Consider the following 25824-nt stretch of genomic DNA (forward strand, 5'->3'; position numbering starts at 1 on the left):
GACAAGAATTGAGTCCTGGGTCTGGCACTATGCCCCAGTGTGTTAAGCTGCTGCTTGTAGTGTTGGTATCCCATTTGGGGTACTGGTTCTAGTCCCGCTGCTCTACTTCCAATCCAGCTCCCTGCTGTTGCACCTGGGAAAGCAGCAGATGATGGCCCAGGTGTTTGGTCCCCTGCCACCTACGAGGAAGACCCAGAGAAGCTACTGGCTTCTGCCTGGTCCAGACCTGCTGTTGTAGCCATTTGGAGAGTGATCCAGTGGATGGAAGATCTCTCTCTGTCTCTGTCTCTCTGTCTCCTCTCTCTGTAACTCTGCCTTTCAGATAAATACATCTTTTTTTTTTTTAATTGGTTCCTATATTGTGTGTCTAATCCAGTATACCGGGTATATGTATTGTAAGTACTGGGACATATTATTTCAATAGATAGATAAACTCAACACATTCTGGGCTCTATTGTATTTATATAAAGGAGACATTTTTTTCTTTGCATATTTTTAACAAAGCTGACATGAATTCTTTGGTTATAAATTCACATTCCAAATGTTTGAGTCTGGAAGCGTTATCTTGTATTACAATAGGAAAGCCACACTTTCTTTTTTTTATTTTAATTTAATTTAATTTATTTTATTAAGACTTATTTATTTATTTGAAAGTCAGAGTTACACAGAGAGAGGAGAGGCAGAGAGAGAGAGAGGTCTTCCATCCGATGGTTCTCTCCCCAGTTGGCTGCAACGGCCGGAACTGCGCTGATCCGAAGCCAGGAGCCAGGAGCTTCTTCCAGGTCTCCCAAGTCCTTGGGCCATCTTCTGCTTTCCCAGGCCATAGCAGAGAGCTGGATTGAAAGTGGAGCTGTCGGGACTAGAACCAGCGTCCATATGGGATGCCGGTGCTTCAGGCCAGGGCGTTAATCCACTGTGCCACAGCGCCAGCCCCACCAAGCTTTCCTTAAACTGATTTTTAAAAAGAATAATTTTATTTGAAAGGCAGGAGAGTCAGAGAGAGAGAGATCAATCGATCGATCGATCAATCTATCTGTCATCTTCTGGTTCACTCCCCAAATATAACAACCAAGACTGGGTCAGGCCAAAGCCAGGAGCCTGGAACTCCATATGGGTCTCACTCATGGGTGTCAGGAACTCAAGTACTTGAGCTAGCACTTGCTGCTTCCCAGGGTTCACATTAGCTGGAAGCTGGATCAGAAGCTGAGTAGTTGGAACTCTAACTAGGTACCTCAATATGGGATGTGGGCATCTCCGGTGGAGAATTAAGCCACTACACCAAATACCTGGTCCCAAGCTGCTGCGGCTGCTGCCTTTTTTTTTTTTTTTTTTTTTTTAAAGATTTATTTATTTATTTGAAAGAGTTACAGAAAGGGAAGGAGAGACAGATCTTCCATCTACTGATTCGCTCCCCAAATGGCCGCAATGACCAATTTGGGCCAGCTGAAACTGGGAGCCAGGAGCTTTTTCTGGGTCTCCTACATTGGTTCAGGGGCCCAAGAACTTGGGCCATCTTCTGCTTCTTTCCCAGGTATATTAACAGGGAGCTGGATTGGAAGTGGAACAACAAGGACTGGAACCATCACCCAGATGGAATGTCGGCGCTGCAGGCCTTGGCTTTAACCCACTGCGCTACAGTGCCGGTCCTGTCAAGCTCTCTCTCCTTTTTCTTTTTTTTTTTTTAATTAAACATGAATTTGAAACTTCTGTTTGTGATGAATAGCTGTTTTCCCAAGAATGCCTTTCTACTTTTTCTGCTGAAATTTGCCTTTTCTTGTCTTCCTTTCCTTTCTCCTGATATCAATCAGGGCTTTCTGGAGAATGTTTTTGTCATTAACATAAGTATCTGCATGTTCCCCTTAAGGCTGTGGTTCTGTTTGAATGAGTCCTTCCAAATAGAAGGACACTTAACTATGTATGGCATTGCTTTTGTGTGATGGCTATCTGGCTCTTTCCAGAAGATTTCTTTTCAAATATTTTTTCTTTCATCATTAAAGGAAAATAATAGTATTTATCATTGTCCTGTAATAATTTTGTTTAAATGATGGTGTCCAGTTTAATAGATAATGACTAATGGGTTCTCCAGGGGCTGAGTGGTGTGAGGCGGCACAGTCCATTCTCACACCTGCTTCTCACCACATGTTCCCACCAAACTTTGTTCTCAGTGATGCTTTTACTTCTGCTTGGAGTTGTTTTTGTGAATCTAATACAGGAAACTTATCTTTACTAGATGTTCCCTGTATGCAGCCCATAGATAGAAGTTAGGCAGTGCTATTATTAACGATGAAACATAAAACTGTTGCCTAAAGGTGGAAATTATAGGCAGGCAGGCTGGCCTGGCAGTAATTACCTCAAGCCTTCACCTCATTTTTTTTTTGGTGGAGCTACATTAGTCTAACCCTGATTGTACTTTTATATTTTATTTATTTTGTTTTTTTTTTTTAAATATTATTTATTTGAAAGGCAGAGTTAACAAAGAGCAGGAGGCAGAGAGAGAAAGCGAGAGAGAGCGAGAGAGAGGTCTTCATCCACTGATTCACTCCCCACCTGGAGCTGCGCCATTCCAAAGCCAGGAGCCAGGAGCTTCTTCTAGGTCTCTTATGTGGGTGCAGGGGCCCAAGGACTTGGGCCATCTTCTACTGCTTTCCCAGGCCATAGCAGAGAGCTGGATCGAAAGTGAAGCAGCCAGGACTCCAACCAGTGCCCATATGGGATGCCAGCACTGCAGCTGGCGGTTCTACCCGCTATGCTACAACACCAGCTCCCCAATTGTATTTTTTTTTTTTTTTTGACAGGCAGAGTGGACAGTGAGAGAGAGAGAGAGACAGTGAGAAAGGTCTTCCTTTGCCGTTGGTTCACCCTCCAATGGCCGCCACGGCTGGCGCGTTGCGGCTGGCGCACCGCGCTGATCCGATGGCAGGAGCCAGGTACTTATCCTGGTCTCCCATGGGGTGCAGGGCCCAAGCACTTGGGCCATCCTCCACTGCCCTCCCTGGCCACAGCAGAGAGCTGGCCTGGAAGAGGGGTAACCGGGACAGAATCCGGCGGCCCAACCAGGACTAGAACTCGGTGTGCCAGCGCCGCAAGGCAGAGGATTAGCCTAGTGAGCTGCGGCGCCAGCCCCCAATTGTATTTTTAAAGAACAGACTGACAAAAGCACTTGTCTTCTTTTTCCCAGCTTCATTGAGGTGTGATTGTGTACAAAAATGCACATAATTAGTGTGTACAATTTGATGTGTTTGGGCATATGTATTATTACCATTGCTGTAAGGTAATAAATATGCATCACTTCCATTAGTTTCCTTGTGTTCCCCCACCACCACCACCACTGGGGGTACAAGTGCTGGCCGTAGCAGCCATTTGGGGAGTGAACTAACGGAAGGAAGACCTTTCTCTCTGTCTGTCTCTGTCACTGTCCATGACTCTACCTGTCAAATAAAAATAAAAAGATTTATATACTTATTTGCAAGTCAGAGTTACACAGAGAGAGGAGAGGCAGAGAGAGAGAGAGAGAGAGAGAAGTCTTCCATCCTATGGTTCACTCCTCAATTGGCTGCAACGGCCGGAGCTATGCTGATCCAAAGCCAGGAGCCAGGAGTTTCCTCCTGGTCTCCCACATGGGTTCAGGGGCCCAAGGACTTGGGCCATCTTCTACTGCTTTCCCAGGCCATAGTAGAGAGCTGGATTGGAAGTGGAGCAGCCGGGTCTTGAACCGGCACCCATATGGTATGCCGGTGCTTCAGGCCAGGGTGTTAGCCTGCTGCGCCATAGCGCTGCCCCCCCCCCCCCCCCAATAAATTTTTAACTGCACAATACCTTATTGTTAACTCTAGGCACTATGCTGTATAGTAGGTCTCTAGAACTTTACTCATCTTATATAACTATAATGAAGCCATTTTTCTATGAATACTTTATATAAGTTTCTAGGAACCTAAGGGATGATTGCAACATTATGGGACATTCTGAGTTTCCCTGCAGACAAAATCCTGATGAGAACATAACCAGGGTTTAGCAAAACAGTATCTTTTATGTTATCTGGCTTTCCTCAAAGGACTTTCTTCTTTTCTTTAGTGAGATTAGTCGCCTGGACCTGGGTCTGAGTGTGGAGGTATGGAACAAAGGACTGATCTGGGACACCATGGTGGGCACCGTGTGGATTGCACTGAAGACTATTCGTCAGTCGGATGAGGTCAGTCAGTGCACTGTCTATTGGAGGTGTGATTGGATTGTGGCCCTGCTCTCCCCATCCTAGCTCCATTTCAGTTGATGTTCATCCATGCATCTGAGATTACTGTTCCCTTTCTAATGAGAGAACATGTGACTTGTCTATTCCTAACACTTAAGTGGGGACTTTAAGTCTGATCTTCCCTATGTCCTATGAACTCAGAGGTACCGGAATAGCTCTCTAGCCTTGTCAGGTAGATTGCCCTCTGAGTGTGCGTGTTTACTAGGTTACCTGTAGTTTCTGCCCAGGGAGGAGTCCCTTTAGGCTTCCTTAGTCAACTAGCTATGTTCTATTTTGTTTAGTTGAATCATCTATCTGAAGGGAGCTAGTTTCAGTCTTTTTCTTCCACAGGTAACTCTATCAGAGTTTAAGAAACTACCAGGTTTGGCAATTGGTATTCATGATGTCTCTATACATTATTTCTAGGACTAAATTTCTACCCCACATCCGAAATTAGAGCATAACTCAGCATCATTTCCCCAGAGACATTCATGTTGGCTATGGACAGAATCTAGTATATTCCTATTTGGTTTTATCGTGGGCCTCGGCTTTTCTCTGAGAGAATAAGTCGAGGGTCTTGCCTCTGTTTTCTGTACTTCTTTTAGTTTAGAGTCTCTATCTCCTAAGCAGGTGAATAGTTCATTTTCATTGCAGCCTCAGTTCAGTTCTATCTGACTGTAATGTTAGTAGCTCTTCACTGATTAGAAGCAGTGATATATATCTTTAAGTGACACAATCATTAGGAATTTTGCCAAATTAAATATTGATTTCATGGAAATGCTAAATTTTAGAATTTGTACTCCAGAAACTCGCTCTTCATTGGGCTTGCAGAAAGCTGAGCACAGTGAAACCTGCTTTCCCCATCAAAGAGAAAAGAGAGGCCACATGCAGCAGAGGCAGGTGGTGACAGTGACGTGTTTGCCTTCATATCTCAAGATATGAGTGGCCCCCAGGAGCTCTTAACAAGGAACTTCAGAGAAAAACTCCTGGTTCTTGAACCATGAGGGGAACCAACACAGATTAAAGTTTAATCTTAGATCTTTGTTTCCTAGGAAGGGCCTGGGGAGTGGTCTACATTGGAGGCAGAGACATTAATGAAAGATGATGAGATCTGTGGAACTAAAAACCCAACTCCTCATAAAATTTTGCTTGATACAAGATTTGAGTTGCCTTTTGGTGAGTCAGATTTTAAAAACTGCTTAATGTTTGTTAGCATATTGTTTGGATTTGTTTGCTAGTTGTCTCATTGATTTGTATTTTGTCTCTTCAACCATCTCCTTTGAAGGAATTCTGTCTTCACTCACTCTGTTCCTGTACCACCTGGTTCAGGAAATAGTGCAACATATACTCTAGAATGCTGCTCCTTAAAGAACCATGCTACAAAGCATTCTTTTCAAGTCTTTGGTTTTCTGTGACTATTTAAATGACTAATGAATTATAATATCTGCTTATTCAATTTATTCTTTTGAAAATATTTCTGATTTTTTTGAAGTGACTGTATTTGTGATTTGCTAGCTTAAACACTGCATAATAATGCTAAATAGAATAGTAAATTTAGAATTTAAAATGACAAAATATATACACATATGTAAAAAATTCAAATAAAGGGGGCCGGTGCTGCGGCGCAGTGGGTTAAAGCCCCAGCCTGTGGTGTGTGCATCCAATATGGGCGCCGGTTCGAGTCCCAGCTGCTCCATTTCTGATCCAGCTCTCTGCTGTGGCCTGGGAAAACAGGAAGATGGCCCACATTCTTGGGTCCCTGCACCCTTGTGAGAGGCCAGGAGGAGGCTCCTGGCTCCTGCCTTCAGATCAGCTCAGTTCTAGCCATTACGGCCATTTGGAGAGTGAACCAGTAGAATGGAAGACTACTTTCTCCCTCTCTCTGCCTCTCTCTGTAACTCTGTCTTTCAAATAAATAAAATAATTCTTGGCCAGCGCCGCGATTCACTTGGCTAATCCTCCCTCCGCCTGCGGCACTGGCACACCGGGTTCTATTCCTGGTTGGTGCCGGATTCTGTCCCAGTTGCACCTCTTCCAGTCAGCTCTCTGCTGTGGCCCGGGAGTGCAGTGGAGGATGGCCCAAGCGCTTGGGTCCTGCACCCCATGGGAGACCAGGGGGAAAGTACCTGGCTCCTGGCTTCGGATTGGTGTAGCTCCGGCCGTAGTGGCCATTTGGGGGTGAACCAACGGAAGGAAGACCTTTCTCTCTGTCTCTCTCTCTCTCACTGTCTAACTCTGCCTGTCAAAAAAAAAAATTCTTTAAAAAATTCAAATAAAGGAATGTATATAGATAAAAACTTGGGTTTCTTCTTTTTTTTTTTTTAACTTTATTCAGTCTCCTTTGCATTTTCCAGAGATGAACCACTGTTGTAAGACACATAACATTTGTTATCTGAAAACTTATTTTGGCAAAATTTGGATCATACTGTGTGCTACATCAAATGTGATGTATCATGTTGTATAAACTAGTTAACATAGGAGCTGGCGCTGTTGGAGTGTAGTGGGTGAAGCCGCTGCCTGGAATGCCAGCATCCCATATGAGCACCGGTTCAAGTGCCGGCTGCTGCACTTCCTATCTAGCTCTCTGCTATGGCCTGGGTAAGCAGTAGAAGATGGCCAAAATCTGGGGCCCCTGCACCCACATGGGAGATCTGGAAGAAGCTCCTGGCTCCTGGGTTTGGATCGGTGCAGCTCTGGCTGTTGCAGCCAATTGGGCAGTGACAGCAGATGGAATACCTCTCTCTCTCTCTCTCTCTGCCTCCCTTTCTCTCTGTGTGTATCTCTGACTTTCAAATAAATAAACAAATCTTAAAAAATAAGCTAGTTAACCTATACATTGGATGTTGTTCCATATTACATTTTAAGATTTATTTTGCTGATCTGAACAGCTGTCTACCATAATTTATCCAAATAATCCTGTATTAATTGACATGTAGATTACTTCCAGTTTTTTTGACATTACATGTTGTAACTAACAGCTTTGTATATCTGTGCCCTTTTATGAGTCTGGGATAAATTCCTTGAAGTATAATTGCTGGGTAAGAGAGTATGTATCTTATTACTTTTCTTTTCTTTTTTTTTTTAAGATTTATTTATTTATTTGAAAGTCAGAGTTACACAGAGAGAGAAGGAGAGACAGAGACAGAGAGAGAGAGAGAGAGGTCTTCCATTTGCTGGTTCACTCTCCAGTTGGCTGCAACAACTGGAGCTGCGCCAGTCAGGAGCCAGGAGCCTCTTCCAATTCTCCCAAATGGGTGCAGGGGCCCAAGGACTTGGGCCATCTTGTATTGCTTTCCCAGGCCATAGCAGAGAGCTGGATCGGAAATGGAGCAGCCAGGACTTGAACTGGCGCCCATATGGGATGCCGGCACTGCAGGTGGCGGCTTAACCCGCTACGCCACAGCACTGGCCCTTATTACTTTTCATAGATACTGTAAGTTACTTGTCAAAAATTTTAGACCAATTTATACTCTTATCAACTGTGTCTGAGGATTATCTAATTCTGCATTCTTTGCCAGTGTTTTAAATTTCCCTATTTTCACGTAAGTCTTATGGTTTTAATTGATAGCTTGTTTTAGTTGAATTATGTTAGTGTGAACAGTAAAAATTGAAATTAAACTATTGATAGTCACATATACTACTGTTGTTGGTTTATGATTTCATTATATTGATGTCTTGTATTCTATGATGATATAAGCAAAAATGACATGATTTTCCAGCTAGTTCAGAATTAACTGAACTCAGAACCAGTGATACTTCAGGAAAATAGAAAGGAATACTTTCTTATGAAACTTTAGGCCAAGAAAAGCAATTGGAGTTTCTGCTGTTGTAAGCTAGTTGCTAGTATTCTTTGTGTTTTATTCTTGGCTGTACCAAACAGGAATGGAATTTCCATCTTGTTGAAGTGGGATAGGAAATGAGGAGTGGGATATTGTTTCAAAAAGCACAGCCATTCTCACCAAATTTCAGTGGATTTTCTTGAATAAATATTTCTTCATTACAGTGTTCCTTTAGGAACATTCCCAGAGACTATAAATGATTATGGTTTTTATGTATATAATTTATGCCGGCTTCACTAGGGAGCAACTGTGGCTCTACTCCTACTTTCATGTGGAAGTTCCGTCTCTCAGTGCCTTTTAGACAAACATTCCTCTATTTCAATACTGCATGGCTTGTGTTCTGTCATAGGTAGCACTATACATTTCTATCTAGATTCTGAGTTTGAGAGCATTGTTTATCTTGAGTTTGAGGTCATTGGCATTTACTTGATACATAATAAATGCCTAGAGGTGGGCGTTTGGTGTGGTGGTTAAGATACTGCTTGAGATAAGTACATCTCATGTCAGAGTCCTGGGATTGAATCCTGGCTCAGTTCCTGATTCCAGCTTCCCGCTAATGTGCACTGTGGGAAACAACAGGTGCTTTGGTCCCTGCCACCCACAGGGAATCCTGGATTGGCTTCTGTATCCCACCTAGCTCAATGCCAGCTATTGTGGGCATTTGGGGAAGTGAACTGGTAGATGAGAGTTCTCTGTCTGTCCCTACATTTCAAAATAAATAGTTAAAAAATGCCCAATAAATGTTTGAATAAATAGGTAAAATCTCAGAAAGGTAAAATTTTATTTGATTGAAGTTAATATGAATGTGCTAAGCTTTGGCCTCTGTGATAATCACACTTGGGATATAGTGGTTTTTATTTTTAATTTTTTTTTTTTTTTTTAGTTTTTGAGGGGGTTCAAGAGAGCGCGGGAGAGAGAGAGAGCAATAGAGAGCAAGTGAGCACTCCCCCATCTTGATTGACTTCCTTGATGGCTGAGACTGGGCAGGGCTGACCCCAGGAGCCAGGATTGGTGAGGGCATATAGACCTATAGCAGAAGCAGAAGTTCTTCCCTTCCTCCACACTTTTTTTTTTTTAATAAATGACAAGTTTTAATGTCATTTCATACCAACAATTTTATTTACACAAAAGAACATACAGGTAAATGTCAGAGATAATGCTGCATTCCAGAACTTCAGGGAGGTTTATTCTCTTTCCCTAACTTTCTTGCCTCTGTTTTTCTTTTCTTTCCTTTTTTTTTTTTTTTAAGATTTATTTATTTTACGTGAAAGTCAGTTAGAGAGAGAAGGAGAGGCAGAGAGAGAGAGAGAGAGAGGGAGGGAGGGAGGGAGGGAGAGAGAGGTCTTCCATTCTGTTGGTTCACTCCCCAGATGGCCGCAATGGCTGGAGCTGCGCTGATCCGAAGCCAGGAGCCGGGAGCTTCCTCTGTGTCTCCCACGTGGGTGCAGGGGCCCAAGGACTTGGGCCATCTTCCACTAATTTCCCAGGCCATAGCAGAGAGGTGGATCAAAAGTGCAGCATCTGGGACTCGAACCGGCACCCATATAAGATGCTGGCACTGCAGGCGGTGGCTTTACCTGCTATGCCACAGTGCCGGCCCCAGTGAGCTGTCTTCTATCCATTGGTTCACTCCCCAAATGGCCACAACAGCAGGGGTGGGCTAGACCGAAGCAAGGATTCTGGAACTCCATCCAGGTCTCCCATGTGGGTGGTAAGGCCCCCAGCACTTGGGCCATGTTCCGCTATTTTCCAGGCACATTAGCAGAGAATTGGATCAGACTCATGTGGGATGCCAGTGTCTCAGGCAGTGCTTAACCTGCTGTGTCATGACCCTGGCCATCCCCTCACTTCTTATTAACAGGTGTGTAAAACACTATTTTATGGATGAGAAACTGGTAGATAAATTAGGTTGTATATTACTTGAAGTTTTTTTGGGAGACTCTGAAATATTGCCATCATTGCTGAAGAGGTATTTGAAAGGAAGGAGCTCAAGTTTTAAGACAGGAAATATGAGGGGAAAAAAGGCTGTGTTTGCTTCGTTCATATGGAGAGTATATCTTGTTAAAGTCTTCAAAGTTGATCTGATCCATATATTACCTCAATATTGCTTCTTTGGTGCTAGAAAATTATGTATATATGATGTTTTTAAAGGATGAGTTGTTTTGGAAGGTTACAGATAGTGTTAAATATTTAGATATGAAATATGCCATTTTAAGTATTTTTTCATTTATTGACTCATTGAACAGATTTTGAGCATCTAATATTTTTCATGATTTCGAAACCCATGATTTTAAAAGTTAAGACAGAGAAGGAAAGGGAGAGAGGAGACAGAGATCTTTCATCTGCTGGTTTACTTCCTAGATGCATGGAACAGCTGGAGCTGCGTTGGGCTGGTCTGAAACCAGGAGCCTGGAAATCAATCCAGGTCTCTCATGTGAGTGGCAGGAACCCAAATACTCCAGCCGTCACCTGCTGCCTCCTAGGGTGCATATTAATAGGAAGCTGGGGCCGGCGCCATGGCTCAATAGGCTAATCCTCTGCCTTGCGGCGCTGGCACCCCGGGTTCTAGTCCTGGTTGGGGCGCACCAGATTCTGTCCCGGTTGCCCCTCTTCCAGGCCAGCTCTCTGCTGTGGCCCGGGAGTGCAGTGGAGGATGGCCCAAGTGCTTGGGCCCTGCACCCCATGGGAGACCAGGAGAAGCACCTGGCTCCTGCCTTCAGATAGGTGCGGTGCGCTGGCCGCAGAGCGCCGGCGGCGGCAGCCATTGGAGGGTGAACCAACGGCAAAGGAAGACCTTTCTCTCTGTCTCTCACTGTCCACTCTGCCTGTCAAAAAAAAAAAAAAAAAAGAAAAAAAAGAAAAGAAAAAGAAAAAAGCTGGAATTGGAAGTGGATCTGGGACTTGAATCCAGGCACTCTGATATGGGATATGGGTGTCCCTCCCAGCAGTGTCTTGTCACTGTACCAAATACCTGCCTCTGATTTTTACAGTGTTTTAAAAAATTTGTAATGGTTGTCAAAAATATGTAAGTTAAAATCTAGCCTCAACCATTCTTAATGTATATAGTCCAGTTGTTTTAACTGTATTCACACTGTTGTATAATACATTTCCCAAAGTTTTTTATCTTGGAAAACTGAAACTCTGGAAAAAAAAAAGAAAGAAAAAGAAAGAAAAAAAAAAATCTCTACTTTCCCCTTCTCCAGACCATGGCACCACCGTTTTACTTTGTGTTTCTGTGAATTTGTCTACTTTAGATACCTTATGTAAGTGGAAGCATATGATATTTATTGTTGTTTGTGATTGACTTATTTCACTTAGCATAATGTCTTCTAATCTGTATTGCACCATGTGACAGGATTTCCCTCCTTCTAAAGGCAAAATGATGTTCTAGTGTATGTACAAGTTTGTGGAAAGTATACTTTCTTTTAATTCCTTTTTTCCATGAACTCTTTGAAGTACCTTTGTGGAGCTTACTTTACCCATCCGTCTGTAAATGGACACTTGCGTTACTAATTCTCTGCTGTTGTGAGTAATGCTAGTATGAACATGGGGGTTCAAATATCTCCTGGAGATCCTTCTTCCAGTTCTTTTGGATGTACAAGGAAACTTCAAAAAGTTAACAGGAAATAGAATTAAAAATAAGCTTATGCGGCCAGCACTGTGGTGTAGCAGGTAAAGCTGCCACCTGCAGTGCTGGCATTCCATAAGGGCACCAGTTTGGGTCCTGGATGTTCCACTGCTGATCCAGCTCTCTGCTGGTGTGCCTGGGAGAGTAGCAGAAGATGGCCCAAGTACATGGGCCCCTGTACCCACATGGGAGATCTGGAGGAAGCTCCTGGCTTTGGATCGGCCCAACTCTGGCTGTTGCGGCCATTTGGGGAGTGAACCAGCTGATTGAAGAGCTCTCTCGCTCTCTCTCTCTCTCTCTCTCTCTCTCTGTCTCTCCCTCTCTCTCTGTAACTCTGTCTCTCAAATAAATAAATTAATGTTTAAAAAATAGATAAGCTTATTTTGGTGTGAAAGTTTTTGAAATCCATACACAGTTTTTCATTATAGGCATTTTCCATGAACTTTCTGAATACCCCTAGCATAACCAGAAGTAGGCTGTCTGGATCATGTGGTAATTCTATTTATAATTTTTTTAAGGATAAAAAACCATGAAATTTGATATTTCCATATCCCCAGATCTTTTCTTTTAGGCCAATCCTTTATGCTGTTGCAATCTTGTTGAGGAGAAAGTAGCATGGTTACATAAAATGAGTGCAGTTTTTGAAATCACCCTGACCAGTAGAATCATGGCTTATCAGTTTATGAGCTGAGTGACCATGGCCAGATTATTTAACCTCTCTGAGCTTCAATTCCTCATCTGAAAAATAGAACAATGGGAATAAAAGTATATTGGTTTTTCTGAAAATTCAAGATAACATTCATGGTAAGAACCAGACCACCAGTAAAATTTGTTCATTTGTACTACTCTTCTGACATCAGTCATTTGAATAAGATATTATTTGCTGATGATTGAAGTATTACCTGCTGATATGATTTCTTCTTTTTTTTATGGTAGATATCCCAGAAGAGGAAGCCAGATATTGGACCTACAAATTGGAGCAAATCAATGCCTTAGGAGATGACGATGAGGTAGGAATGGCTTTATTTGCAATATAGAGAGATGGGGGAAATCTCTGGTACACATTGTAGATTGTCCAGGAGGGCCCCACGAGTATGGTGTCCTGAAGAATAATAACACTTTAAATTCCATTAAATAAAAAGAACGGTAGAAAACTGCCTGAAATTTCACTAGAAATTTCATCTCCTGCTTTTCCTGTTTCCCTCACTGTCCCACAGACAATGGCACTCCTCTGGCTGTATATTATTGAGGAGGAAGCTGGTACCAGGAAATCATCATTTTTTGTTACACAAGTGAGCAGAAGGCGTCTCTTCTGCTTCCTCTGAGGTTTTTAGATTTTATTTTTAAATTTATTTGACAGGTAGAGTTAGACAGTGAGAGAGAGAGAAAGGTCTTCCTAATGTTGGTTCACTCCCCAAATGGCCGCTATGACTGATGCTACGCCGATCCAAAGCCAGGTGCTTCTTCCTGGTCTCCCATGCGGGTGCAGGGACCCAAGCACCTGGGCCATCCTCCACTGCCCTCCCAGGTCACAGCAGAGAGCTGGACTGGAAGAGGAGCAACCGGGATGAGATCCCGGCGCCCATATGGGATGCCGGCGCCTCAGGCGGAGGATTAACCAAGTGAGTCACGTCACCGGCCCCTCCTCTGAGGTTTTTAGCATTGTCTTAATTTATGTACTCTCTGTAGATTTTTAGTATTATCTTTATTTGTGTGCTTGGTCCTGCTGTTGTCACCTATCTCCAGAGATGAATTTAATGTATAGAAGGTAGCAGTCAAACTCAGAACCTCAGGGATTAGAAATGGGAAATGTTTTTATTGGTGGTAGTGGTAGTGAGGAAAAGAAAATTGTGTTTACTTTTGGACATGTTGGGTTATTAAAATATGGTCTGATTAAGATATTTTAGTGAGTATATTAAGATATTTTAGTGGAAATGTCTGATAAAGAACTTCATATGTCTGAAGTTCAGGGTTGAATGGGGTAGGGAGCTTTATAGGCATAGAGTTTGGATTCTTCAGCATGTTAGTAGCAGCTGAAGCCAGAGGAAAGGAAAAGCGTGCTCAGGTAGAGCATGTAAAGAATGTTGAAGGAGAACAAGGAAAAAGCCTGAGGAAACATCGGAGAGAGACTTCTGGGGAACAAGAGACTGAGAAAGACCTTCCTGAAATAAAAAGAGGAGGAGGACCAGAAAAAGTTCATGGAAAAAATAAAGAGTTTCAAGGTGGGATGTTTTCAATAGTTTCGCATGTTCAAGTTTCCATTCTTTCAAGTTCACCAGTCATTGGATTAATTTGCTTACATCTACAGAGATTCTACCTCCAAATAGGGGTCACATTCATAGGTACTTAGTGCTAGAACTTCAGTATGTCTTTTTGGGAGACACAACTCAACCCACAGTGAGTTAAATAAAAGATGAAGAAATGGAATTTTGGATAACCCTTTTCAGACTTTTCCCTTACCTCAGCTGTGAGCTTTCTTTAAGCTTCAAAAGTCTCCTCATGCTGAAGCCAATACCCAGATTTTCTTCTTTGTTGAAAACTCGTCTGTCTTCTCCTTTGGATAGCAGCCAGCATTCACTCTCTTTTTGCGTCTACTTTACCTCTTGTGTTTTTTTTTCCCTTCCAGCCTGGCTGTGGAGTGGGTACAGCTTTTCAACTTCCCATCATCTTTGTTCTCCTCATAAAAAAGCACACTGTATTTTTGATTTTATAGGCTTTATTGTGTGTCACATGCAGTAGAATCAGATAAAAGGGTTAAAACATTAAAAAAACAAATATAACTTTATAAGTTCTAATAATAGTTTTTTTTTTAAAGATTGATTTTATAGTGAGAGGGAGAGACAAAAAGAAAGAATTCTCTCCTCTGCTGGTTCATTCCCCAAATGGCCACAGCTGCCAGGGCTGGGCCAGACTGAAGCCAGGGAGTCAGGAGCTTCATCTGGGTCTCTCGCATGGATTCAGGGGCCCGAGTACTTGGGCCATCTTCCACTGATTTCCCAGGTGAATATGCAGGGAGCTGGATGAAAAGTAGAGTAGCTGGGTCTCAAACTGGTATTATACAGGATGCTACATTGTAGGCAGCAGCTACGCCACAACACTGGCCCCAGTAGTAGTTCTTGAACTGTGATTCCTAGCTGTTTATAGTCTAGGATATGGAATTTATTGTTTATATCTTTCATTCCCTTCTTTACTAACCTGTTTTTTAGTTTATTTTTAAAAATTATTTTTATTTACTTGAAAGGCAGAGATATGGTGGAATAAGAGAGAGATTGAGAGATCAAGATCTGTTCTCTGGTTCACCCCCTAATTTCCACAATGGCCGGTGCTGGGCCAGGCTGAAGCCAGGAGCCAGGAACTTCCTCTGGATCTCCCATGTGGGCGCAGGAGCCAAAACACTTGGGCTATCCTCTGCTTTCCCAGGCACACCAGCAGGGAGCCAAACTGGAAGTGAAGCAGCTGGGACATGAACTGGTATCCATATGGGACGCTGGCATCACTATTAGGTCATGATGCTGGTCTCTACAAACCTATTTTTAACAGCTTTATTGAAATAGACTTTATACATATTATGCAGTTTACCTCTTTAAAGTACAAAACTGAGTGACTTTCAGTATTTTCAGAGTTGTGCTTCCATCACCACAATCAATTTTGAATATTTTTATTATGCCATAAAGGAGCCCTATGCACTTAACCAGCACTCTTCAATCCTTTTCTGCCATCATCCTCAGCACTAGGCAAATACCTTCTGTCTATTTGAACCTATTTTGGACATTTCATGTAAATAGGATTGTCTGTAATCATGTGGACTGTCTGAGTTTGCATAATGCTTTCGGGGTTTCTCTCATGTTACTGCATATGTCAGCACTTCATTCCTTTTTACTGCTAAGTAATGTTCTGTTGTATGGACACACTGTATGTTATCTGTTTACTCATTGGTTGATGACAATGCAGTTGTTTCTCCTTTTTGGCTGTTATGATGGCTGCAAATATGGATATACAGAATCTTGTGTGAATGTATGCTTTTTATTCTCTTGGAATTGCTGGATCAGATGGTAACCCATGTTTAACTGTTTGAGAGACCACCAGACTTTTTCCTAAAGTGGCTATGACATTTTACATTCCCACCAGAAACATAAGGATTCCAGTTTCTTCACAACCTTGTCAGTACTTTTATTATCTACCTTTATAATTTTATCCATCCTAACAGGTGTGAAATCGTATCTCATTGTCATCATCATGACATTTAAGAAACTTTTATGGAAATTTTTAAACATGAAAAAAATACAGAATTCCTCTTTCATCTTTATTTTTGCTGGAATATTTTAAAAGCAATCCCAGGGGCCAGCACCGTGGCTCACTTGGTTAATCCTCTGCCTGTGGCGCCAGCATCCCGTATGGGCACTGGGTTCTAGTCCTGGTTGCTCCTCTTCCAGTCCAGCTCTCTGCTGTGGCCTGGGAGGGCAGTGGAGGATGGCCCAGGTGCTTGGGTCCCTGCACCCGCATGGGAGACCAGGAAGAAGCACCTGGCTCCTGGCTTTGGATCAGCACAGCTCCGGCCGTGGTGTCCATTTGGGGAGTGAACCAACAGAGGGAAGACCTATCTCTTTGTCTCTCTCTCTCACTGTTTATGAATCTACCTGTCAAATAAAAAAAAAGCAATCCCAGACTCACCCATATTTATGTCTCACCCACAAATACATTGGTATGTATTTCTTAACAGATAATGCCTTTAAAAAGAACCACAATAGTCTGAGTTCAGATTTCCTTTACTGCCTCAAAGATGTCTTTTTTTTTTTTAATTGACAGTGAACAGTTAGAGAGAGAGACAGAGAGAAAGGTCTTCCTTTCCTTTTGCCATGGGTTCACCCTTCAATGGCCCCTGTAGCTGGCACGCTGCGGCTGACGCACTGCACTGATCCGATGGCAGGAGCCAGGTGCTTCCTCCTGGTCTCCCATGCGGGTGCAGGGCCCAAGCACTTGGGCCATCCTCCACTGCCCTCCCGGGCCACAGCAAAGAGCTGGCCTGGAAGAGGGGCAACCGGGACAGAATCCGGCACCCCGACCGGGACTAGAACCCGGTGTGCTGGCTCTGCAAGCGGAGGATTAGCCTATTGAGCCGTGGTGCCAGCCTCAAAGATGTCTTTACACAGTTGATTGTTCAAGATCCAAACAGGATGTGTGCATTTAGTGATTATGTCTTTTAAATCATTTTTGTTGTGTAACTGTTTCCCTTCCCTCATTTGTTCTGTGGAATCCTGTACATTCTGCATTTGGTCGATTGTATCACCCAGGTTTCATTTACCATGTTGCTTTATCATCTTACCTCCTTTACACTGATAATTACATCTCGAAGCTTGAGAATTAGATGGAGATTTAAATTTAAGTTCTGTTTTTTGGGTGGACAGTTGGTGTTTTATCCCACTTTTACTCCTGTTAAAATTCAACAGTGGATTCAAGCATTGTCAGCTTATTTCATTCATTATGTTTTCTCTTCATCCTTTTACCTAGTGTTTTTAGAAGTAAATAATGATCATTATTTCATTAGGGCTCGCACAATATGATTTTCTAATTATATCAGGCCTTCATGATGTGATTAGCTATGATTCATTTACAAAAAGAACTGTTTTGCCAGCCCTTTGTTTCGCTTGAAATCCAGTCTATACAAGAAAAATGTTCTCTTTATTAGGTTTCAGAATAGCAAGCTGTTACCTCAGTGGGTTCAGCTTTGCAAGGTGGCCAGTGAGTTACTTTTTCTTAAAATGGGCTATTACTACAAATTTATGGATTTTGATATATTTGATGTACTTCGAATTACAGTTAGTCTTTCTGGTGCTAAAATGAACTCATTGTTGGTTGGTGAGAACTTTAAATTTGCTTCGATGTTATGGATTTGTTCTGCGAGGAGGAGCGTGGTGGGGGCAAAGGGCGCAGAGTCACCACACAGACCCTGGCAGCCAGGTGAAAGCAGGCCAGAGGCAAGCAGCCTGCAGACTCATTTATTTCAGTTGGTACAGTGGCTTACATAGCCAAGGCAGCCAATCTGGTCAAGGGATGGACTATGCCCTAACCAATCACAGCTTGTTGCCAGGCAGTTTCTGAAACCATCCAGTCACAGCCTGTTGCCAGGTAGGCTCCATTAGCAGCGGCCATCTTGGCATGGCCTTCTCATTCCACCACACTTCTGTGTATTTTTTCTTTTTCTATTGTGTTCTTGGAATCATACTTATGGAATTTATGTAATCTGTTCTCTATATATTAATAACTAAAATTATAATTTAAAACAAAGAAGAAAAATTAATTGATAAATTTTTAAGCACCCATGAAAATAGAAAATAATAAAATGAAATCTATACATATACCTACCTATAAGATTCAATAAATAGTGTCAGTTAAAAATAAAAGAGGGGCCAGCACTGTGACATAGTAAGTTAAGCTTCCACCTGCAGCACAGGCATCCCATATGGGTGCCAATTTGAGTCCTACCTGCTCCTCTTCCAACCCAGCTCCCTGTTAATGGCCTAAGAAAGCAGCAGAGGATGGCACCTGCACCCACGTGGGAGACACAGAAGAAGCTCCTGGCTCCTGGCTTTGGATCGGCCTAGCTGCAGCTGTTGTGACTATCTGGGGGCGGGACCAGCAGATAGAAGACCTCTTTTTCTGTCTCTCCTTCTCTTTGTCTGTAACTGTGCCTCTCAAATAAATAAATAAATCCTTTAAAAATAAATAGAGAAAATTTTTTTAAATATTCAATTTCTACTAAGATCTTTTGCATTTTTACTTTTTAAAAATATTTATTTATTTATAAGTCAGAGTTACAGAGACAGAAAGAGAGAGCTCTTCCCTCTGTTGGTTTACTCCTGAAATAGCTACAATGGCCAGGGCTTACCAGGACAAAGCCAGGAGTCCAGAATTCCATCCAGGTCCCCACATAGGTGCTGGGGCCCAAGCCATCCTCCCTTGCTTTCCTGGGCACATTAACAGGAAGCTAGATAGAAAGTGTAGCAGCCAGGACTCAAACCAGTGCTCATATGGGATGCTGGCATCACAGGCAGCAGCTTAACCTATTGTACCACAACACAAATCCCCAGGATTTTATCATGCTTGGTGCAAAATCATTTAAACACACACACACACACGCACGCACATGCACAAACACAAAGTTTACCTTTCATTATGTGCCATATGACATTTTTCCATACACAGTAGCTTCCTGGGCCCAGGAGCACTGAGTAGCTGGCTTGAGCCTCTACCACCTTTCAAAGTAGGATTGTATCACAGATTATTTTCCTAGTTATGGACATTAGAGTTTTAATTATTATAAATGTATGCTGCAGTGAACATCCCTGATCCTGTTTTGTTATGCTTATGTTAGATTCTCTCTATATATTTCTTTTTTTTTTTTACAAATATTGATTTATTTATATATTTATTTGAGAGGTAGAATTACAGACAGTGAGAGAGAGAGACAGAGAGAGACAGAGAGAGAGGTCTTCCTTCCATTGGTTCATCCCCAAATTTCTGTGATGGCTGGAGCTGTGCTATCCAAAGCCAGGAGCCAGGTGTTTCTTCCCAATCTCCCGTGCGGTGCAGGGGCCCAAGCACTTGAGCCGTCTTCTACTGCTTTCCCAGGCCATAGAAGAGAACTGGACTGGAAGAGGAGCAGCCGGGACTAGAACTGGCGCCCATATGGGATGCTGGTGCTGCAGGTAGAAGATTAACCTACTGCACCATGGCACCGGCCCCTCGCTCTATGTATTTAGAAATAGGATTGCTTGGTTGTGGGATATGCTTTGTTCTTCAGTAGATTTTACTAAGTTGGTCTCTGAGGTGATTCTACCACTTTCCATTTTCCTACTTTTTGTGTCCTTCCTGGTATTTGCCAGATAGAAATTTTTTTGCAATCTAATGGATATAGAAATTATTTTAATTTGTATTTCCCTATTCTTAGCACCATTTGGCAGAATATGTTATAGGTATTTGGTGTTTATCAGAGGTTGAAACAAAAATCCTGCCCTCATGGATTGAACAGGACCAGGCAGATGATAAGCAAGAAATGAGGGGCAGGTGTTGGGTACTTGGGACACCCTCAAGAGTGCTGGTTTGAGTCCTGTTTCTTCCAGTTTTGATTTATCTTCCTACTAATGAGCATCCTGAGAGGCAGCCAATGATGGCTGGAGTACTTGGGGTCCCTGCCACCCATGTGGGAGACCTGGATTCAGCTCTGGGTTTCTGGTTTCAACCTCACTGTTGAAAACATCTGGGGAGTAAACCAGCTGATGGAAGATCCCTCTCTGTCTTTCAAATAAAAAACTGAAAATAAGTCTTTTTTTAAATTTCCTATTTACTTATTTATTTATTTGAAAGGCAGAGTTACAAAGAGAGAGGGAGAGGGAGGGAGAGAGAGAGAGAAGGAAAGAGAAAGAGAAAGAGGTCTTTGATCCGCTGGTTCATTCCCCTAATGGCCTCAACGATGGTAGCTGGGCTGATCTGAAGCTAGGAACTAGGAGCTTCTTCTGGGTCTCCCATGCTGGTGCAGGGGCCCCAGGACTTGGGCCATCTTCTGCTTCTTTCCCAGGTTGTAACAGAGAGCTGGATTGGAAGTGGAGCAGCTGGGACTTGAGCTGGCACCTATATGGGATGCTGGCACTGCAGGCAGTAGCTTTACGCACTACACTACAGTGCTGGCCCCTAAATAAGAATTCTAGAAAAATGTGATAGATGTAGTTAAATTTTAGTAGGTAAGAAGTTCTATCAGAAGTATCTTAGTCTATTCAGGTTGCTTTAACAAAATACCTTAAATTGGGTAACTTATGAATAATTGAAACTTTTTATAGTTCTGGAGACTGAGAAATCCAAGAACAAGGCACCAGCAGAACCAGTGTCTGGTGAGGGCTTGCTTCCTGTTCACAGATGGCATTTTCCTGGTCAAATCTTCACATGATAGAAGTGGCAGCACAGCTCTTTGGGGGTTCCCTAATGAGGACACTAAAGCCACTCGTGAAGGCTCTGCCCTCATGACCTAATCACCTCCCATAGGGCCCTGCCCCCTATGACCTCACTTTGGTGATCAGGTTTAAACATATGAATTTTGAGGGCACACAAACTTTCAGACCATAGCAGGGGGGAAACTATTTTGTACTAGCACATTTTATATTTCTTTTGTTAGATTTGTCCTAATTGTTATGAATATTAAAAATTATATTTTCTAGTACATCATTTAAATATTTATTTGAAAGGCAAAGTTACAGAGAGAGGGAGAAATAGATCTTCTAAAATTACTGCAACATACAGGGCTGGCCAGACTGAAGACAGGAGCCTAGAACTTCGTTTGGGTCTCCCACATGGATGCATTGGCCCAAACACTTGGACCATCTTCTACTGCTTTCCCAAGCAAATTAGCGGGGTGCTGGATCAGATGCAGGGCAGTTGGGACTTGAACCAGCACCCATATGGGATGCCTGCGTTGCTGACAGCCTCTTGACCCACTACATCATGATGTTGGCCCATACATCATCAATATAAGTGCTTTACTGCTCATTTTTTAAAGTGTCGATGTTCAACTTTTTTTGGGGGGTAAACTTCCTTTGTTAATTTTAAAAAATTACTTATTTGAAAGAGAGACAGAGATTTGTCACCCACTGGTTCATTCCCCAAATGCCTGCTATAGCCCAGCCAGGCTGAAGGCAGGAGCCTGGAGCTCAATCTGGTGTCTCACATGGGTGTCAGGGATCCAAGTACTCATGCTATCACCTGCTGCCTCTCAGGGTATTCATTAGCAGGATGCTGGAACCAGGAAGAGAGCCAGGATTTGGTCCCAGGCACTCCAATATGGGATGCTGTCATCCCACGTGGATCTTAACTTCTAGGCCAAATGCCCACCCCAGCAACTTCCTAGTTTTGTTGGTTTAGAGATTCTCTTAGATTTCTGTGTAGCTGACAAAAACATAGCTAGATTTTATATCTTTAAATATTAATGGTTTTATTCACTTTTCAATGCTATGCTTTACGTGTTTGGAATTTATAAATATGTATTTTATTAGCAGAATTGTTTTTTTGGAAGTTAGAGTTACAGAAATACTGAGCAGATACTACAGTTATTCCCTCTTCCCCACCCCCACTCTAATTTTCCCTACTATTTTTATCTTACATTACTATAGTATATTTGTTACAATTAATGAGCCAATTTTTAATGTTTATTTTCATCTACTGGAAATGCAGAGTGAACACACACACACACATGCACACACGGAGAAATCTTGCATCTGCTGGTTCATTTCTTAAATGCCCCCAAAGCCAGCCCTGGGTCAGGTGGCAGGGGCCCGAGTGCTTGGGCCGTCATCTGTTGTCTCCCAGGTTGTGTTAACAGGAAGCTGGGTCAGAAGTGGAATAGCTGAGACTTGAACTGACACTCTGATTTTGGATGTGGGCATCATAAGCCATGTTTTAACCCCATGATAGCACAACACCCTCCCTGATACATTATTACTAACTCAACAGTTACTATTTATTATTTCTTAACTAAAAAGTAAAGCTAAAAGTTTATTCAGATTTGCCTAATTTTTACCTCATGTCTTTTTTGTGCTAGGATCCCATTTAGGAGACTGCATTATGCCTAGTTGTCATGTCCTCTCGGCTGTGACATTTTTCTGAGACTTTTGTCTAAGTTGGTCCTTTTTTGGTCCTGTTGTTCGGCACGTGTGAATTCAACCAGCTACAGATGGAAAATAGCTGAAAACAAAATGCATCTGCACCGAGCACGGATAGACCTTTTTTTTTTTGTCATTAGTCCTCAAATAATATGGTATAACTACACAGCCTTTAAGAAAATTCTATTTTTTTCCTGATTTTCTAATAAGACAGTGTGAGATTTTTAAGAAAAATTTTCCTGTATCTATTAAGTCAGTTTTTCTCCCATAATCTGTTCAGTGTGATGAATTACATGAATAGAGTTTCAGATACTGAACTGTTCTTTCATTTAAAGCCTACCTATCCAAAATACATGAACATTTACATGCCAAGACATATATATGTACACAGGTATACATACATATTCACATATAAATATTTCACAAATAGTATGATCAGTTCGGCTTGGTGATTTATCAAATTGGATTTTTGCATCTATATTAATAACTTTTAATTTTTATTCCTTGTACTATCCTTTTAAAAATTTATTTATTTAAAAATGTATTTATTTTCATATTCAGAATGAATATGCCTGCAACAGCGGGGGTTGAAACAGGCCAAATCCAGGAGCTAAGGATTTTATCCAGGTCTCCCAGGTGGTGGCAGGGTCCCAGGTGCTTGAGCCGTCATCTTTTCCCAGAGTACACATCAGTAGGAAGCTGGAATTGGAAGCAGGACCAGGACTCAAACCCAGGCACTCTGACACAAGATCTGGGTGACCCAAGAGGTTTCTTCACTACTGTGCCAAGTGTCCACCCCATGCTTTTGGTGGCTAAATTTTTAAAAAATATTTATTTATTTGAAAGTCACAGTTACACAGAGAGAGAAGGAAAGGCAGAGAGAAGTCTTCCATCCGCTGGTTCACTCCCTAACTGGCTGCAACGGCCAGAGCTGTGCTGATCAGGAGCTTCTTCTGGGTCTCCCACATGGGTACAAGGGCCCAAGGACTTGGGCCATCTTTCCCAGGCCACAGCAGAGAGATGGATCATAAGTGGAGCAGCTGGGACTCGAACCGGCACCTGTATGGGATGCCAGTGGTGCAGGCGGCGGCTTTACCCACTAAGCCACAGCACCAGCCCCCTTACATATCTTAATATTACTAATTATGCCATAGTTGGACTTCAGCTTTCTGCTTGGTAACTGGGACAGATTATTTAAATTGACTTCTAAAAATATCTTAAATCTTAATTCTTCTGGTTTAATACTTAAAGTTTTGGGATTTTCTTATTATTATGCCTGTGTACTTCCTACAGAAATCAGTATTCTGATATGGTTTGTGGGCTTTCAAAGCCATGGTTTAACCTCCTGTGCTACAGTGCCCACCCTATAATGGTTTTTGTTTATTTATTTTTAAAAAGATTTTATTTATTTATTTGAGAGGTAGAGTTACAGACAGTGAGAGGGAGAGACAGAGAGAAAGGTCTTCAGTCTGCTGATTCACTTCCCAATTGGCCACAGCCATGAGCCAGGAGCTTCTTTCTGCACATGGGTGCAGGGGCTCAAAGACTTGGGCTATCTTCTGCTGCTTACCCATGCCACAGCAGAGAGCTGGATCAGAAGAGGAGCAGCTGGGACTAGCACCAGTGCCCATATGGGATGCCGGTGCTGCAAGGGGAGGATTAGCTCACTGTGCCACAGCACCGGCCCCATGGTGTTTAAATTGTATTTAACTTCTCATCGTTTTTCCTTGGAAGTAGTAGTAGCATTATTACCTCTGATATTTGTACCATTGTTTATTGCTTATAAACTGTATTACATACAAAAAATGTATATTTTAGATCCAACTGCTTGACATACCCTTTACCCCGAGCACTCTTGTGTGTACCACTATCGACTTATGTCTGGTTTTTTGCCTTACAGTTCATCTCGCCCAACAGCCAGAGTGACTTTTTTTTTATTTGAAGAGTTACAGAGAGAGGTGTAGACAGCAAGAGAGGTCTTCCATCCACTGGTTCACTCCCCAGATGACCCCAACGGTCGGAGCTGAGCCGATCTGAAGCCAGGAGCCAGAGGCTTCTTCCGGGTCTCCCACAGGGGAGCAGGGGCCCAAGCACTTTGGCCATCTTCTACTGCTTTCCCAGGCCATAGCAGAGAGCTGGATTGGAAGAGGAACAGCAGGGACTAGAACCATCACCCATATGGGATGCTGGCACTTCAAGCCAGGGCATTAACCTGCTGCGCCACAGCACTGGCCCCTGGAGTGACCTTTTTAAAAGTACAGTCAAGTCATATCCCTCTCATGTTTGAAAACTTCTTACCATGATTTAAAAACCCAATTCCCAGGGCCAGTGCTGTGGCACAGTGGGTTAACACCCTGGCTTGAAGCCAGCGTCCCATATGGCTGCCAGTTCGAGACCCGGCTGCTCCACTTTCAGTCCAGCTCTCTGCTGTGGTCCTGAGGGCAGTGGAGGATGGCCCAGGTCCTTGGGCCCCTGCACCCACGTGGGAGACCCAGAGGAAACTACTGGCTCCCTGCTTCGGATCAGCGCAGCTCTGGCCGTTGTGGCCAGTTGGGGAGTGAACCATCAGATGGAAGATATCTCTCTCTCTCTGCCTCTGCTCTCTCTGTGTAACTCTTTCAAATAAATAATAAATAAATATTAAAAAAAAAACCCAATTCCCTCAGTACCTAAAACCAGTCCTTGTGCATAGTGGGTACTTAGTATTTGTTCAATGAATGTCTTTGGCATTTTAGAGAAGCTTTGACTTGCCCAGGATCCTGCCGCTTAGCAGTTAAGTGGTAGCATCAGGGATGAGAATTTCAACTATTGGATTTGCAAGTTGCTAGGCTGGGTTTAATCTTTCCAGTCCTCCCCTGGGCTTTGAACCAAACTGTTCTCACCATCTTCCTGATTCTGTGTCTGTAGCTCTTAATTTTTGTATGCTGTCCTCTTGCCTACCCTCAAGATTTTCACTTGATTCTCTCCTTTTTCACAGGACATTTTCTCCTGTCTTGAGTACTTCATACTTGTTTCTGTGGTGGGAATAGGGTGGCTGGAGAGTAAGTGGGAAGGAAGCTCCAGCAGATCCCAGATCTATCTAGTAGTTGTACGTGCTTAGAGAGGCAGTTCCACTCACTTCCCACATGCCCTTGTGAGGGAAGAAAAGCAGTTATGTAAAGATAAGAAAACTGAAGCCTTGGGGGCCGGCGCCGTGGCTCACTTGGTTAATTCTCCGCCTGTGGCGCCGGCATCCCACATGGGTGCCGGGTTCTAGTCCTGATTGCTCCTCTTCCAGTCCAGCTCTCTGCTGTGGCCCAGGAGGGCAGTGGAGGAGGGCCCAAGTGCTTGGGCCCTGCACCCGCATGGGAGACCAGGAAGAAGCACCTGGCTCCTGGCTTCGGATCGGTGCAGCACCGGCTGTAGCGGCCATTTGGGGAGTGAACCAACGGAAGGAAGACCTTTTTCTCTGTCTCTCTCTGTCACTGTCTATGACTCTACCTGTCA

At 42.9% G+C, this 25824-nt stretch overlaps 1 protein-coding gene across 24 annotated transcripts in view; it reads left to right on the top strand.

The window, feature by feature from the left end:
- The window catches only part of UNC13B (unc-13 homolog B), a 261972-nt gene that overhangs the window by 80179 nt on the left and 155969 nt on the right, over nt 1–25824 (top strand). For 23 of the 24 annotated variants that reach the window (XM_070053821.1, XM_070053890.1, XM_070053828.1 and 20 more), the window contains 3 exons: nt 4072–4189; nt 5278–5401; nt 12629–12702. In XM_070053821.1, the coding sequence (XP_069909922.1) occupies nt 4072–4189; nt 5278–5401; nt 12629–12702 (316 nt within the window). The remainder of the gene's footprint in view (nt 1–4071; nt 4190–5277; nt 5402–12628; nt 12703–25824) is intronic. The other variant, XM_070053867.1, reaches the window with a different exon arrangement.

The sequence above is a fragment of the Oryctolagus cuniculus genome, chromosome 1, assembly GCF_964237555.1.
Source record: "Oryctolagus cuniculus chromosome 1, mOryCun1.1, whole genome shotgun sequence".
NCBI classification, from domain to species: domain Eukaryota; kingdom Metazoa; phylum Chordata; class Mammalia; order Lagomorpha; family Leporidae; genus Oryctolagus; species Oryctolagus cuniculus.